Here is a 17,861-nt window from a genome sequence, read left to right on the forward strand (position 1 = left end):
CAAAATATAATCATTCATCTTTCAATTTTTCTATTATTAGGTCCCCGCCACTACACTGTGGGCACAATGTCTGAACGCTTTGACTGCCATTACTGCAGAGCTCCTCTGCAAGGCAAGAAGTATGTTGAGAAGGATGGACACAACTGCTGTGTGAAGTGTTTTGAGAAAATCGTTGCTAACACTTGTGCTGAGTGCAGGAAACCCATTGGGGTTGATTCCAAGGTGAGATGCAAAAACATAATTTAGTTATTTAAAGTTATTCAAATGTAATAAAAAAAAAAAAAAAACAATGGAAAATACTGGGCATAAGAAGTGAATTCTTCAGAAGCTTTTTCAATGAAGAAACCACAACTACAATGTAAATTGTATCACAGAATCCACAATAAAGCATTGCAGCCTTAAAGGGTTAGTTCCCCTTTACTTATGGTCAGGTCCATAAATATTGGGACATCGACAATTCTAATCTTTTTGGCTCTATACACCACCACAATGGATTTGAAATGAAACGAACAAGATGTGCTTTAACTGCAGACTTTCAGCTTTAATTTGAGGGTATTTACATCCAAATCAGGTGAACTGTGTAGGAATTACAACAGTTTGTATGTGTGCCTCCTACTTTTTAAGGGACCAAAAGTAATGGGGCAGATTAACAATTAACAAACTTTCACTTTTTAATACTTGGTTGCAAATCCTTTGCAGTCAATTACAGCCTGAAGTCTGGAATGCATAGACATCACCAGACGCTGAGTTTCATCCCTGGTGATGCTTTGCCAGGCCTCTACTGCAACTGTCTTCAGTTCCTGCTTGTTCTTGGGGCATTTTGCCTTCAGTTTTGTCTTTATCAAGTAAAATGCATGCTCAATGGGATTCAGGTCAGGTGATTGACTTGGCCATTGCATATCATTCCACTTCTTTCCCTTAAACTCTTTGGTTGCTTTCGCAGTATGCTTCGGGTCATTGTCCACCTGCGCTGTGAAGCGCCGTCCAATGAGTTCTGAAGCATTTTGCTCAATATGAGCAGATAATATTGCCTGAAACACTTCAGAATTCATCCTGTTGCTTCTGTTAGCAGTCACATCATCAATAAATACAAGAGAACCAGTTCCATTGGCAGCCATACATGCCCACGCCATGACACTACCACCACCATGCTTCACTGATGAGGTGGTATGCTTTGGATCATGAGTAGTTCATCACTCTGGTACAAGTTGATCTTGGTCTCATCTGTCCATAGGATGTTGTTCCAGAACTGTGAAGGCTTTTTTAGATGTTGTTTGGCAAACTCTAATTTGGCCTTCCTGTTTTTGAGGCTCACCAATGGTTTACATCTTGTGGTGAACCCTCTGTATTCATTCTGGTGAAGTCTTCTCTTGATTGTTGACTTTGACACACATACACCTACCTCCTGGAGAGTGTTCTTGATCTGGCCAACTGTTGTGAAGGGTGTTTTCTTCACCAGGGAAAGAATTCTTCGGTCATCCACCACAGTTGTTTTCAGTGTTTCCGGGTCTTTTGGTATTGCTGAGCTCACCGGTGCATTCTTTCTTTTTAAGGATGTTCCAAACAGTTGATTTGACCACACCTAATGTTTTTGCTATCTCTCTGATGGGTTTGTTTTGTTTTTTCAGCCTAATGATGGCTTGCTTCACTGATAGTGACAGCTCTTTGGATCTCCTATTGAGAGTTGACAGCAACAGATTCCAAATGCTAATAGCACACTTGAAATGAACTCTGGACCTTTTATCTGCTCCTTGTAAATGGGATAATGATGGAATAACACACACCTGGCCATGGAACAGCTGAGCAGCCAATTGTCCCATTACTTCTGGTCCATTAAAAAGTGGGAGGCACATATACAAACTGTTGTAATTCCTACACCGTTCACCTGATTTGGATGTAAATACCCTCAAATTAAGGCTGAAAGTCTGCAGTTAAAGCACATCTTGTTTCATTTCAAATCCATTGTGGTGGTGTACAGAGCCAAAAAAGATTAGAATTGTGTCAATGTCCCAATATTTATGGACCTGACTGTAGTGTTTTTGCTAAATTAAAAGCAAATTAGCATGCTGTGATCCATTTGGTAAATAAGTGCTTACTTTTTCAGATGCTCCCCCCTCTGTCCTGCAGGTGATAGAACGCACCAAGCATTAGATGTGTAGCCCCAGAAAATCATGAACAAGCACTGAACTCCATTCCCTACCCATATGTGCACAGTCCGCTGTTTTTCATGCTTGTAAAAGACTGAGCTGATATGTAAAATTTACTAGTGCGCGCACACGCACCGGTGTATTTTTTAAAAATGTAAACAAGGTTGTCTGCAATTACATTTGTATAGACACACACAGGTTTTCTGAAGTGCGCTTCTATGAGTAGAATATGCTGCAGTCGTGGCTCCCAGGTGCCACAGTTACAGCCGTATTTTACTTTGTATGGCCATACATAGAAAGCTTTTAGAAAACTGTTTAGCACATCCATAATGCTTGGTGGAACCAGTGTCCTATTTTTATTTGTAAAAAAAATAAATTTCAGTAACAACTAATATATATCAGTTTAGAAAATTTAAAAAATTATACCCAAACCATGATAGTCCACCTAGAAGCTTAGCATGGACCAATGTAAGCATGCAAACGCATACGCCATATATGACGAATTCCTGTGGAAGCTGACAATTACTGTTACTACAGTAATCCCTGCAAACTTCTGGGTCCTGTGCTAAGCAGCTGCCCTGCTGCATAGTGTACACAGGTAGTTGCCCGCTCAGCACAGGTTCCATTCAGAGATGGAATCGTATTTTCTCAGTGAATCCAAGGTATTCTCTCATTGGACAAGGTGGAGAGGTAGAGCGGTGACATCATTATCTCCACCTCATCCATTCAATACCAAGGCATGCTCTGAATGGCACCTGTGCTGAGCGAGCAAACCCCTGTGTTCACTAATCAGCAGGGCAGCTGCTCAGCCCAGGAGCAGCAAGCTAGCGCCAACCATGTAGAGGTGCCCACTATAGTGATTTCCATTTTACACAGGTATAGGCCAGGTATGGCACATGCATACTTACATTGGTCCTGCATTTTATCTGCTTCAAGTAGGTTTTGCTTTCCTATAGACTAGCATGAGAATGCAAAACCTGTCTGAAGTGAACAAAAGCCAGTCAGCACAGGCCCTTATGGTGCCTACTGGCATTAACTGTTCTGCCACCACACCATACATGATCTATCAGTTGAATTGTTAATGTTCTGTGTTCTTCTGCCCCAGGTCCTAATGTGACAAATGTGTGGGTGGAGGTGTACAGCCCCAGACAATATGCATTTGGGGCCACTCACCTACACATCTGTCATAATTGGGACCCATGGCTGTGCTCCTGCTGCATCCCCAGGGAGCAACAGGTGGTTCCGGTCACACAAACCAACTGCTCTTTCACACTGTATAGGCCAGAGAACCCCTCCCCGTGTTGAAGGTATGTTGCCTGGTATCGTTTAGGAGGGGGCGCCCCCCCTTTCCTGTATGCTCGGTTAAGTATCTGGTATGGATTTTGAGGGGAACCCCCACGGCAAAAAAAAAAAATGGAATGTCACAGGGATGCTCAGTGTGCTGCTCCTCCCCCCCCAGCTCTTATGCAGCAGAGAACAGAGGGAATGTGATCACTTATTTAAAAAAAAAAAAACTTTTTTCCTTTTTTTTAATTTTTATATCTGTACAAAAAATGTCTTGCCTTTTTATTTCTGTTATAAACTTAATGGGTTGTTTTACAAGGTGATCGTTTACAATCACTTTAAAGAAGGTAGGTTTCCAGGTAGACGCAGAGCGGTTTTTTTTATGAAAAGGGGACAGTAGGTTAAATACATTTGGGAACTGAATGTATTCTTCCTGTCGAGAGAGAGAGAGTCACATTTGTGTTGGTGGATGTAAACTACGTTCATGAAATCTGACCTAGGCACATATATCTGCAGTGTTTACTCATCTCTCTCCAAAGCCCTAAGTCCTGTGTCTTTCTGCTGCTCTGTTCCTCTGTTATCAGCATGATAACTTCTGACAAGTTCTCTGACACAGGCGATAAAAGTAGCTGGAAATTTGTGTCGGGGTGGGTGCATAGAGGTAGATAAGCAGGGAGCTGGTCTATTCCCAGCACTGTTCTGCATGTTTCTTCATTCCTCCACCTATGTGGAGGGGGGGGGGGGGGGCGTGTGCCTGTCTTTCCTCCAATCCGCTGTCACACAGTGTATGCCCAGAATCCCCTCCCACTGTTGAAACGGGAAGAAAGATTTCAAACGCGATGTGCACTTTTCTAAAGAATGTAGAAAGCTGAAGACAGCAGATATAGTTGCATAGTAGGTGAGGTTAAAAAAAGATACAAGTCCATCAAGTCCAACCTATGTGTGTGTGATTATACAGTATGTCAGTATTACTTTGTATATCCTTGTATGTTGTGGTCGTTCAGGTGCTTATCTAATAGTTTTTTGAAACTATCGATGCTCCCCACTGGAACCATCGCCTGTGAAAGGGAATTCCACATCCATGCTGCTCTTACAAGTAAAGAACCCTCTACGCAGTCTTTGCTTAAACCTCTTTTCTTCTAATCTTAATGAGTGGCCACATGTCTTATTAAACTCCCTTCCACTGAAAAGTTTTATCTCTATTGTTGGGTCACCAGTACGGTATTTGTAAATTAAAATCATATCCCCTCTCAAGCATCTCTTCTCCAGAGAGAATAAGTTCAGTGCTTGTAACTTTTCTTCATAACTAATATCTTCCAGTCCCTTTTGTTTGCTTTGTTGCCCTTCTCTGTACTCGCTCCATTTCCAATAAATCCTTCCTGAGGACTCCATACTCCAGGTGAGGCCGGACCAGAGTCTTGTAGAGTGGGAGAATTATCGCTTTATCTCTTGAGTAAATCCCCTTTTTAATGCATGCCAATATTCAGTTTGCTTTGTTAGCAGCAGATTGGCATTGCATGCCATTTCTGAGCCTATCATTTACTAGGACCCCCAGATCCTTTTCCATCCTTGATTCCCCCAGAGGTCCCCCCCCCCCCCAGTGAGTAGCTTGCATTCATATTTTTGCCACCCAAATGCACTATTTTACATTTTTCCACATTAAACCTCATTTGCCATGTAGTTGCCCAATCCATTAATTTGTTGAGATCTTCTTGCAAGGTTTCCACATCTTGCGGAGAAGTTATTGCCCTGCTTAGCTTAGTATTGTCCGCAAATACAGAGATTGAACGGTTTACCCCACCCTCCAGGTCGTTTATGAACAAATTAAATGGGATTGGTCCCAGCATAGAACCCTGAGGGGGACCCCACTTTCCACCCCTGACCATTCCGAGTTCTCCCCATTTATCACCACCCTCTGAACTCGCCCTTGTAGCCAGTTTTCAATCCACGTACTCACCCTATGGTCCATGCCAACGGACCTTACTTTGTACAGTTAACGTTTATGGGGAACTGTGTCAAATGCTTTTGCAAAATTCAGGTACACCACGTCTACAGGCCTTCCTTTATCTAGATGGCAGCTCGCCTCATCATAGAATGTTAATAGATTTGTTTGGCAAGAATGCTTCTTCATGAATCCATGCTGATTACTGCTAATGATACAGTTTTCATTACTAAAATTTTGTATATATAGTGCCTTATCATCCCCTTCAAGAGCTTGCATACTATTGATGTTAGGCTGACGGGTTTGTAATTCCCAGGGATGTATTTTGGCCCTTTTTTTTAAATATTGGAGCTACATTGGCTTTTCTCCAATCAGCTAGTACCATTCCAGTTAGTAGACTGTCAGTAAAAATTAGGAACAATGGTCTGGCAATTACTTGACAGAGTTCCCCCAGGACCCTCAGGTGCAAGCCATCTGGTCCCGGTGACTTATTAATGTTAAGTTTTCCAAGTCTGTTTCTAATTCTTTCCTCTGTTAGCCATGAGGGTGCTTCCTGTAATGTGTCATTATTATTATACAGGATTTATATAGTGCCAACAGTTTACGCAGCGCTTTACAACATTAGGGAGGACAGTACAAGTACAATACAATTCAATACAGGAGGATTCAGAGGGCCCTGCTCATTAGAGCTTACAATCTAGGAGGGAGGGTCAAGTTATACAAAAGGGTAATAGCTGTGGGGGATGAGCTAATGGAGAAAATAGTGCAGTTGTTAGATGAAGGCAGGATAGGCTTCTCTGAAGAGGAAAGTTTTCAGGGATCGCCTAAATGTGGATAAATTTGTAGACAGTCTGACAGATTGGGGTAGGGAATTCCAGAGGATGGGCGAGGCTCGGGAGAACTCCTGGAGGTGGATATGGGATGAGATGATGAGGGAGCTAGAGAGCAGGAGGTCCTGGGAGGAACGAAGAGGGCAATTAGGTTGGTATTTTGAGACTAGGCTAGTGATGTAGCTGGGGGCAGAGTTGTGGATGGCTTAGTAACTTATTGTTAGTATTTTGAATCTAATTTGTTGGGCGAGTTGCAGCCAATGGAGGGATTGGCAGAGGGGGGTAGCAGACACTGAGCGGTTTGTAAGATGGATGAGTCTGGCAGCAGCATTCATGATGGACTGAAGGGGGGATACTCTATTTAAAGGTAAGCCAATGAGGAGGGAGTTGCAGTAGTCGAGGCAAGAGATAACCAGGGAGTGAAGGGATAACCAGGGAGTGTCATGAGGATAAACACTGCAGTTTTGGTTAATGAAGCCCCCAATTCCCTCGTGAAGACTGAGGAGAAGAATAAATTCCATACCTTTGCCATCTCCCCATCCTTTTGTAGCCAGATTTCCTTCCTCATTCTTTATGGGGCCAATATGGTCTGTCCTCCCTTTTTTACTAATTATATACTTAAAGGGTTTCTTGGGATTTTTTTTTGCTCTCCTCCGCTATGTGTTTTTCGTGTTTTATCTTAGCCGCCCTAATTGCACCCTTACATTCCTTGTTGCATTCTTTGTAAAGTCTGAATGCTGATGATCCCTCAGCCTTGTATTTTTTGAAGGCCTTCTCCTTTGCCTTTATTTGCATTTTTACATTGGAGTTGAGCCATACAGGACTTTTTTTTCACTCTTTTAAATTTATTTCCCAATGGGATGCACTGGCTAATGCCCTTATTTAATATGCTCTTAAAGCAAACCCATTTTTCCTCCGCCGTTTTTCTTTGTTCCTAAGATTTTATCCCAATTTATATCTTCTAGCAAGGTTTGTAGTTTAGGAAAGTTTGCTCTTTTGAAATTCAATGTCTTTGTATTTGCCTTATGTTTCCTATTTGTGTGATTTATACTGAAGCTAATTGACCTGTGATCGCTGTTTCCTAAATTGCCCCTTATTTCCACATCCGTGATCAGGCCTGTATTGTTGGTAATCAGTAGGGCTAGTAACGCTTTGTTTGTAGTTGATGCGCCTACCATCTGACCCATGAAATTGTCTGGCAAGACCTCTAGGAACTGGTGAGCCTTAGACGAATGCGCGGTTCCTTCCGCCCAGTCTATGTCTGGACAATTAAAATCCCCCATTATGATGACACTTCCCATCCTTGCTGCTAATCCAGATTGTGATAGGAGGTCCGTCTCCCCCTTCTCCCTCAGGTTAGGGGGCCTATAAGCATACTCCCAGTATTTTCCCCTTAGTTTCATCCTATTGGAGCTCTACCCACAAGGATTCCACCTCCTCCCTAGCTCCCTTAGTGATGTCATCTCTCACATTCACTTGTACTGTACATTACTCTTGATATAGAGGCATACCCCTCCCCCTTTTCTACCCTCTCTATCCCTGCGATAAAGGGAATACCCTTGAATGGTTGCCAGCCAATCATGGGAGCTATTGAACCAAGTCTCTGAAATTCCCACAAAATCTAAATCCTCCTCATACAACAGTATCTCTCTAGTTCTCCCATCTTATCTGCCAGGCTTCTGGCATTGATGAACATGGCACACAGTTTAGACCGGTCGCATACTGTCCTCTTATTGGGTGTTCCGAGATTGCAAATAGGACTTGTTACTATACTATACTTGGAGTGGGATTCCTCTTATCCCCCCAAAGCACCTTCCAGGATATTCACTCCCCTCCCTCTCTTTCCCTCTCATCATTTGAAGCTCACTGTATACGTTTATTCTCTCCTACTTTCCTAAGAATTGCTGTGATCTACCGGCCCCCTGGACCATTATCGACTTTCCTTGATGAGTTCTCTGCCTGGCTACCCTACTTTCTCTCTTCGGAAATTCCCACAATCCTTCTCGGTGATTTCAACATCCCTGCTAATACAAACACTCCTGCTACTTCTAAACTTCTTAGTCTAACCTCTTCATTTGACCTGAAGCAATGGGTACAGGCTTCTACTCATTCTGATGGCAACACCCTTGACCTTGTATTCTCCTACCTTTGCACTCCATGCAACTTCTCAAACAATCCTTTTCCTCTTTCCGACCATCACCTTATTAGTTTCTCTCTCTCCCTGTCTTCCACCACCTTTCCCTCCAATCGCCTAGCCATCACCCGTAGAAACCTTCGCAACTCCTCTCTCCTCTATTCTGCTATTGACCATCACTTCCCTGTCCTGCCCCAACCAAGCCACTTCCATCTACAATAAATACCTGTCCTCCACCCTGGACAAGCTCGCTCCCCTCGCTACACACAGAATCAGTCCTCGACCCCTGCAACCCTGGCAAACAGATGACACTAAGATTCTCAAAAAACGTAGTCGCACTCTTGAGCGTCTGTGGCACAAAACCAAGTCTCCCAAAGATTTCAACCAATACAAATCTGCCCTCCAAAAATACTATTCTTTCTCCACACTGCCAAGCAGACCTATTTTACAACTCTTAACACCTTCTGATCCAGTTCCCGTAAACTTTTCTCTACCTTCAACTCTCTACTTCGTCCTCCACCGTCTCCACCCACTGACTCACTCACTGCCCAGGAGATTGCTAATCACTTCAAAAACAAGATTGATACAATCCGTGATGAAATCTCCACTCTACAGGTATCTCCCCCAGTTAAAACCCCATATCAACAGGTACAATTGACACTCCCCTTATTCAAATCTGCTACTACAGACGAAGTTGCTAAACTCCTTTCTAACGCCTACCTAACCACCTGCCCCCTGGACCCTATTCCCTCTCAAACACTATGGTCGCCCTCTGACTCTATCTTACACTCCCTAACTCACATCTTCAATCTCTCCCTCACCTCTGGCATTTTCCCCAATGCTCTAAAACATGCACTGGTCACCCCCATATTTAAAAAAAATATTTATTCTGTACTCCTACTTCTGGACCTTTCAGCTGCCTTTGACACGGTTGACCACCCCCTCCTCAAAAAAAAACTTTACTCCCTTGGTCTCCGTGACTGTGCTCTTCAGTTGCTCTCATCCTACCTATCTCAACGCACCTTCAGTGTCACTTACAATTCTACTTCCTCCACTCCTCTTCCCTTCTCCGTCGGGGTTCTGTTCTTGGACCTCTTTTATTTTCAATCTACACTTCTTCCCTGGGTCAGCTCACGGCTTTCAATATAATTTCTACACTGACAACACACAAATCTATCTCTCCATCCCTCAACTCACTTCATCAGTCTCCTCACGCATCACTAACTTACTAACAGACATATCTGTATGGATGTCACACCACTTCCTCAAACTCAACTTTTCCAAAACCGAACTTATAATATTTCCTCCCCCACGTGCCTCTTCCCCTGACTTTTCTGTCAAGAGCAATGGCACAACCTTCAACCAATCCCCATATATCAGCGTTCTAGGTGTTATCCTGGACTCTGAACTCTTCTTTCGGCCCCACATCCAATTATTTTCCAAAGCTTGCCGCCTCAATCTCCGCAAAATTTCTAAACTATGTCCCTTTCTAACCAATGAAACCACAAAGCTCCTGATTCACTCCCTGGTTATCTCTCGCCTTGACTACTGCAACTCCCTCCCCATTGGCTTACCTTTAAATAGACTATCCCCCTTTAGTCCATCATGAATGCTGCTGCCAGACTTGCCCACCTTACAAACCGCTCAGTGTCTGCTACCCCTCTCTGCCAATCCCTCCATTGGCTGCCACTTGCCAACAAATTAAATTCAAAATACTAACAATAAGTTACAAAGCCATCCACAACTCTGCCCCCAGCTACACCACTAGCCTAGTCTCAGAATACCAACCTAATCGTCCTCTTCGTTCCTGCCAAGACCACCTACTCTCTAGCTCCCTCATCACCTCTTCCCATATCCGCCTCCAGGACTTCTCCCGAGCCTCGCCCATCCTCTGGAATTCACTACCCCAATCTGTCAGACTGTCTCCAAATTTATCCACTTTTAGGCGATCCCTGAAAACTTTCCTCTTCAGAGAAGCCTATCCTGCCTCCATCTAACAACTGCACTATTTTCTCTATTAGCTCATCCCCCACAGCTATTAACCTTTTGTCTAACTTGACCCTCCCTTCTAGATTGTAAGCTCTAACGAGCAGGGCTCTATGATTCCCCCCTGTATTGAATTGTATTGTAATTGTACTGTCTGCCCTAATGTTGTAAAACTAATGTGCTTTAGTCAACCTACCACTAATGCCCCCAATACTACCATCTGGAATATGCTTCGCGCTGACTATCTCTACCTCTGGACACCCCCCCCCCCCGGTCGCCTAGTTTAAAAGCTCCTCTAACTTTTCGGCCATCTTTACTCCCAGCAGATCTACACCCTCCTCATTTAGGTGCAGTCCGTCGCTTCTATAGAACTGGTGACCGACTGAGAAGTCGGCCCAGTTCTCCAGGAACCCTAACCCCTCCTTACTATACCAGCTCCTCAGCCACTTGTTTACTTCCCTAATCTCTCTCTGGCTTTCTGATGTGGCTCGAGGTACCGGTAATATTTCTGAGAATACTACCTTTTTGGAGGTCCTTTTCCTCCATTTAGCTCCTAAGTCACTAAAATCGTTCTTTGGGACACTCCATCTGACTCTGACTTTGTCATTTGTGCCAATGTGCACCATGACAGCTGGGTCTTCCCCAGCCCCCCCAGTAAACTGTCCACCAGATCCGTGATGTGTCGAACCCAAGCACCTGGTAGACAGCATACAGTTTGGCGCTTCAGATCTTTGTCACAGATTGCCCTCTGTCTTTCTAAGAATTGAGTCCCCTACCACCAGAATCTCTTTCCTTTCCCTTCCCGCTCACTCTCACTGGAGTTCTTCCCCTGGCAGCTAGGAGAGTCCCTCAGCTCCAGCAGTGCTGGCCCCTGACTAGTCACTTAATGGAGCGTACATATCGGGATGTTCCAGCCCAGGATCGACTTCCCTGGCATTTTCTCCTCTAACCTTCCTAACTGTCACCCATCTAGTGCCTGCACCTCTTTGTCTCCACCCGCCTCTGTGCTGGCCCCTGCCGGCACCTGCCGTGTATGTTCCTGGCTCTCCTTTAGTATGGAGGGACTTCTCAGTGCTGACAGTTGCTTCCCTAGATTCAGAACCTGGGCTTCCAGGGAAACAATGTGCTTAAATTTTGCACAGCAGTATTCGCCCTCGATCAGATTATCAAGGAACGCATATATGCCGCAAGATGTACACTGAGTCGCATCTCCACATCTGCCTACTAATTTAATGAGGATGGGGGATTATACCATGTCCAACTTAGCTAACTAGATTCCTGACACTAATACTCAACAATACACTGGTGGTCATTGGGGTAAGGGGTCCATCGCAGCAAAAAAAAAAAAAGCTCTTTACGTTGATGGTCAGTTGAAAGATTGCCCCCCCACCCCCTTACAGATAGCTAAAAAAAAGAGCATGAGTGTCAATGATTACTTATTTGAGGTGCAGAAATTGCTTACTGCTCAAGGAACCCCTAGCAACCTCCTGAAGGGACCTTCGTTGCAAAAGACTGGTCTAGATATACTTTAACACAATATCAATGTTTCTGACAGAATATGCTTGTCTTTAGAAATGCACTTGTACCCTCTAGTGGTAAAACATTCATTAGCTCACAGGGTGTATGATACTGAATGACAGAGCCAATAAGCTAGAACAAAAGAAAACCAGAATTACACGTAAATAATCTTTACTACAGAGGTGATCTGTCTCTGGACTGAGATCGGGCTCATTGGGGGGCAGCTGCACCTTTAAAAGGTGTGTTGTTTTTTTTTTTTTTTTTTTTTTTTAGTAGTTTTATACTGTTCAAACGCAAGTTAAGGTTGAATCCCATCCATTTTTACCAACTTGCTTTTTGAACAGTGTAAAACTACTCAACCTTTACTTGGTAATCCACTTCTGGATAGGATGTGGTTAAAGCAAGTGTTAACTTTATCAGGGCCTTCATAATAGGCCTGGTACCCGGTAGCCAGATTTGTTGGGCAACCAGACACTTAACTATTTACACACTTTCACCTGCAACTGTTGCACTGCTGTCAGATGGCAAAGATTGGGGTACCAGATGTATACTATTGGCTGCCATATATATGTTTGTGTAAACACAGGAAGCTCCCTTTTAATATGCATATTGATGCTTTCTTGTTGATATTAGGAGCTCCATTACAAGAACCGGTATTGGCATGACACCTGCTTTCGCTGTTACAAGTGTTACCATCCTCTGGCCAATGAGCAATTTGTTTTCAAAGACAATAAAATTCAGTGCCCTAAATGCACCAACCGAGAGGATGCCCTGCGCTGCAGTGGATGCCACAAGCAAATCCAGCCAGGTACAGTGCTTTCTCTGATTTCTTAGAGCTTTTTCAAGGAAAACACACCTTGAAATGAAAATGTTTGTTTAGTCATTTTTTTTAAATGCACCACAGAATCACATGGTGTCTATCAGCCACCGACTGTTTTTTAAAAACCGCTCCACTCGGGATTTTTGGTGAGAGGCAGGGTTTGATTCTGTTTTATACTCCTGGGGGGAGCCCAATGCACCCTATTTATCTGAGCAATCATTGATAAATGCCTAAACATGAGGAATCCACTAGACAGCAAAGACCTGACTGGTGATCAGACCCTTTGTAAGAATAATTGATAAAGTTATGATTGTTCAGTTGCTGACCTGCAATTGAACATTACAACTTATTTTTTTCCATTGACTGGTGTACACTTTTCTCAGATCCAATGAGGATAAATCAGTGTCTCTTTACCAGCCAGAGCCCAGCTGAAATGTTCATAGTGCAGGCTACAGAAAGTTCACACCTTCTTAGAACGGAGGTATGGTTGCTAATTCCAACAGGCATACCTTGAATAAAACTTTTTAAAGGATTCCCTGCCCCAAAGCCCAGTAGCTTTCTGTCCTAGCGGCGCACACACAGTTTATCAAACAAGAAAAGATCTTTAGCTGAATACTAGTAGGACATGGTCATAAACCAGGATTTCCTGTTGCATGGCTAAAATTCATAATTTCTATTCAATCATCCACTTTTGAATGCACGGTTCCTCTTCCAACTTACCCAACATAGTCACAGCACACATATCAATCACTTTGCAGTTTTTCAGTAATCTGCATACCAGAGATTTTCCAACATGGGGTGTTAAGGATGAGCCCAACACCCCCCCCCGGTTTGGTTTGCACCAGAACATCCGAACAGGCAAAAAATTTGGACGAGCAAATGAACACTGTTAAAGTCTATGGGACACGAACATGAAAAATCAAAAGTGCTCATTTTAAAGGCTCATATGCAAGTTATTGTCATAAAAAGTGTTTGGGGACCCAGGTCCTACCGCAGGGGATATGTATCAATGCAAAAAAAAGTTTTAAAAACGACTTTTTCCGGGAGCAGTGATTTTAATAATGCTTAAAGTGAAACAATAAAAATGAAATATTCATTTAAATATTGTGCCGGTGTGTGTGTGTCTATAGTATGCCTGTAAAGTGGCGCAGTTTTCCCGTGTTTAGAACAGTACCACAGCAAAATGACATTTCTAAAGGAAAAAAGTAATTTAAAACTGATCGCGGCTGTATAACTGATCGGCAATATAGATAAAACACACTGAAAAAAATGGCATGCCCCCCCATCAATTACGAGGCCCTTTGGGTCTGGTATGACTATTAAGGGGAATTCCAAACCAAAAATTAAAAAACAAATTGCATGGGGGGATTCCCCCAAAATCCATACCAGGCCCTTAAGGTCTGGTATGGGTTTTAAGGGGAACCCTGCGCCAAAATTTTTAAAAAATGGCATAGGCCCCCCCTAATCCATGTTGATGGGGACAAGGGCCTCATCCCCACAACCCTTGCCCGGTGGTTGTGGGGGTATGCAGGCGGGGGGGCCTTATCGGAATCTGGAAGCCATCTTTAACAGGGGGACCCCCAGATCCCGCCCCCCTATTTGAATTGGTAACGGGTAGAGGTCGATCGATATGGGTTTTTCTCTGGCCGATGCCGATATTTAGAAATTGGGGCGGCCGATATATGATGATGATTTTTGTGGCCGATATTTTAGGCCACTCTACCATACCCTTGATGTCCTCAGTACAGATGGCACTGGTTGGCTTAGGCAGGTGGCACTGATTGGCACTGGCAGATGGCACTGATTGGCGTTGGCACTGGAAGGTGGCACTGTTGGCACTGGAAGGTAGCACTGGTTTGGAACTGACTTGGCACTGGTTGGCACGTAGCACTGGTACTGGTTGGCAGTGGCACTGGAAGGTGGCACTGGTTGGCACTGGCAGGCATTGGCAGGTGGCACTAGTTTGGAACTGGCAGGTGGCACTATTGGCACTGGCAGGTGGCACTGATTGGCGTGGCACTGATTGGAGGTGGCACTGATTGGAGGTGGCACTGGCAGGTGGCACTGACAGATGGCACTGATTGGCAGTGGCACTGGTTGGCAGTGGCACTGGCAGGCATTGGCAGATGGCACTAGTTTGGAACTGGCAGGTGGCACTGATTGGCGCGGCACTGGTTGGAGGTGGCACTGGCAGGTGGCACTGATTGGCGGTGGCACTGGCAGGTTTCACACTGAGCCAAGTCACTGTGTGTGTGAAACTGTCAACAGAGAGGAGATGTCAGAATTCAGATTAATGTCGGGGTGGGCGGGACCCGGCCGGGACCCAGCAGCTATCAAACGCCAGCCAATGATTGGGCTGCTTAAGAAAAGGGGCGGGGTCACATACACTTAGCAGCCCGCCCAGATCCCATCCCATTGGCTAGTGTTTGATAGCGACCGGTTCCCGCCCACCCCCGACATAAACCTCAATTCTGACAGATCCTCTCTCTCTCTCCTCTGTGTTACGTGTCAGTTTCACACACTCAGCGGCTCTGGCAAGCATCAAGTGCCGCGCTGAGTGTGGAGAAGGGAGGAGGAACGGCGGTCAATGTTGTTATATATAGGCCTAATTTTGATAATAATCGGCATCGTACCCCTACCATTTCACAAAAAAAAGTGTCAAAAATGGTAAAAAGGACAGGAGACACTTAGGGACAAGTTCTTTATTAAAAGATAAATAAAAATGTCTAGCGATGTCCATTCATCTTCTTCTATCACGCCACCCGACGAGCCAAAAAAAAAAAAAGCCGCAACACCTCTGCCTCCATGGAAGGCTCCCGCCGAGTGACGCTTCTTCTCGATGACAGCTGTTATATAGCTGAGGGCGGGGCCACTCGGTGACGTAAACAGGTGACCCCATCCCCTCTGATGCGACCTCAGAGGAAGGCGGGGTCACCCATTTAAGTCACCAAGTGGCCCCACCCTCAGCTATATAACAGCTGTCATCGAGAAGAAGCGTCACTCGGCGGGAGCCTCCCATGGCGTGAGATGGACCTACTTGGTGGGACATTTTTATTTTTTTATCTTTTACCCGTTACCAATTCACAGGCCTGGGGAGGCCTGGATCTGGGATTCCCCTTGTTAAAGGGGGCTTCCAGGTTCCGATAAGCCCCCCTGCCTGCATACCCCCACAACCACCGGGCAAGGGTTGTGGGGATGAGGCCCTTGTCCCCATCAAAATGGGGACAAGGTGCTTTGGGGGGTACTATAAAGCACCCTCCACATGTTGAGGGCATGTGGCCTAGTATGGTTGCATGATCGGGGTCTGGTATTTGGGGGGACCCCATGCCATTTTTTTTTTTTTTTTGTCATTCGGCACAGGGTTCCCCTTAATTTCCATACCAGACCTGAAGGACCTGGTATGGATTTTGGGGGGACCCATACTGTTTTTTTTTTCAATGAGTTTTATCTATATTGCCGAGACCCGATAGTTCATTACAGCCGAGATCAGTTTTAAATGACTTTTTTCCTTTAGAACAGTACCACAGCAAAATGACATTTCTAAACATGGGAAAACTGCGCTACTTTACATGCATACTAGACACCCCCAGGCACAATATTTAAAGGAATATTTCATTTTTATTGTTTCACTCAGCGTTATTAAAATCACTGCTCCTGAAAAAAATGGACGTTTTGCATTGATATATGTCCCCTGGGGCAGGATAATTTGCATATAAGCATTTAAAATGAGCACTTTCGTTTTTTCATGTTAGTATCCCATAGAATTCAACGGTGTTCCGTGGCTTTCGAATTTGCTGGATGTCCGAACAACCAAAGTTCGGCCCAAACCGTTCGCCCATCCCTAATGGGGGTAAGGAAGTCTGCATACAACAGTGATCACTTCAATATTGCAGTGTAGGTAAATGGGGACACTCCAACCAATAGTAATATTTCATTAATAGCTGAGATTTGGTGATTGTATACAAATTGAAACTCTTAAGGTTTGACCTCATATTATATGGTTTTGGTAAATCTGAAGACAAAAATCTGCAGAAAATCTAATAGTGGTGTATGGGGTCTAATGCCCTGTACACACGATCGGACATTCCGACACAAAATCCATCGGATTTTTTCCGATGGATGTTGGCTCAAACTTGTCTTGCATACACACGGTCGCACAAAGTTGGTCGGAAATTCCGAACGTCAAGAACGCAGTGACGTACGACAAGCCGAGAAAAAAGGAATTTCAATAGCCAGTGCTGCTCTTCTGCTTGATTCCGAGCATGCGTGGCACTTTGTGTGTCGGAATTGTCTACACACGATCAGAATTTACGTGATTGGATTTTGTTGCCGGAAAATTTTATAGCATGCTCTCAAACTTTGTGGGTTGGAAATTCCGATGGAAACAGTCCGATGGAGCCTACACATGGTCGGAATTTCCGACAACAAGCTCCGATCGCACATTTTCCGTTGGAAAGTCTGACCGTGTGTACAGGGAATAACAGTATTTGTGACACAGAATTAACTGTCCCTTGAACTGAGTTTTCTGTTACTTTTCTAGGTGGCCGCAATGTTGAGTACAAGGGTAGTGCCTGGCACGAGGAATGCTTCACATGCAGCAACTGCAAGCAGTCCATAGGGGCTGGCAGCTTCTTCCCAAAGGGAGCTGATATCTTCTGTGTCACCTGTCATGAACAAAAATTTGCAAAACATTGTGTAAAGTGTAAGAATGTAAGTATTCAAAGCAACCATCTAAAGTCCCTGTATCAGATGTATCACTAATACTACTTTACAGGTTTGGGGAAAAAAACTTAAATCAGACCCCTGCTTTGCCATGCCATACAGGTAAACAGGTTTAATTTAATGCAATGCCCTCCTTACCGACAGCACATGCTTTTCCTTGGTGACCCTGCCATTCTGGCCAGCTGCTGGAAGTGGGAAAAATATTTCTGGGTATGAAGGAGCATGATTGGTCCAGTGATGTTGCATCAGGGTGGTATGAGAGGCTCTGCCCTGTATAAGCACTGACTGAAGTGACTTCTACCACATACACTCTATTATGAAAAGTATTGGGACGCCTACCTTTACACGCATATGAACTTTATTGCCATCTCAGTCTAAAGCTGGATACACACTAAACGATTATCTGTAGTTTTTTTCCTTCAGATTTACCAAAGCCATATAATATGAGGTCAAACCTTAAGCGTTTCAATTTGTTTGC

At 44.3% G+C, this 17,861-nt stretch overlaps 1 protein-coding gene across 2 annotated transcripts in view; it reads left to right on the top strand.

Annotated features, from left to right (window-relative positions):
• Positions 1–17,861, top strand: part of FHL1 (four and a half LIM domains 1) — a 153,727-nt gene that overhangs the window by 123,091 nt on the left and 12,775 nt on the right. For both annotated transcript variants that reach the window (XM_073599220.1, XM_073599219.1), the window contains exons 2-4: positions 41–222; positions 12,475–12,649; positions 17,202–17,371. In XM_073599220.1, coding sequence (XP_073455321.1) covers positions 67–222; positions 12,475–12,649; positions 17,202–17,371 — 501 coding nt within the window. In that variant the 5' untranslated portion in view covers positions 41–66. The remainder of the gene's footprint in view (positions 1–40; positions 223–12,474; positions 12,650–17,201; positions 17,372–17,861) is intronic.

This window comes from Aquarana catesbeiana, linkage group LG09 (genome assembly GCF_042186555.1).
Source record: "Aquarana catesbeiana isolate 2022-GZ linkage group LG09, ASM4218655v1, whole genome shotgun sequence".
Classification (NCBI taxonomy): domain Eukaryota; kingdom Metazoa; phylum Chordata; class Amphibia; order Anura; family Ranidae; genus Aquarana; species Aquarana catesbeiana.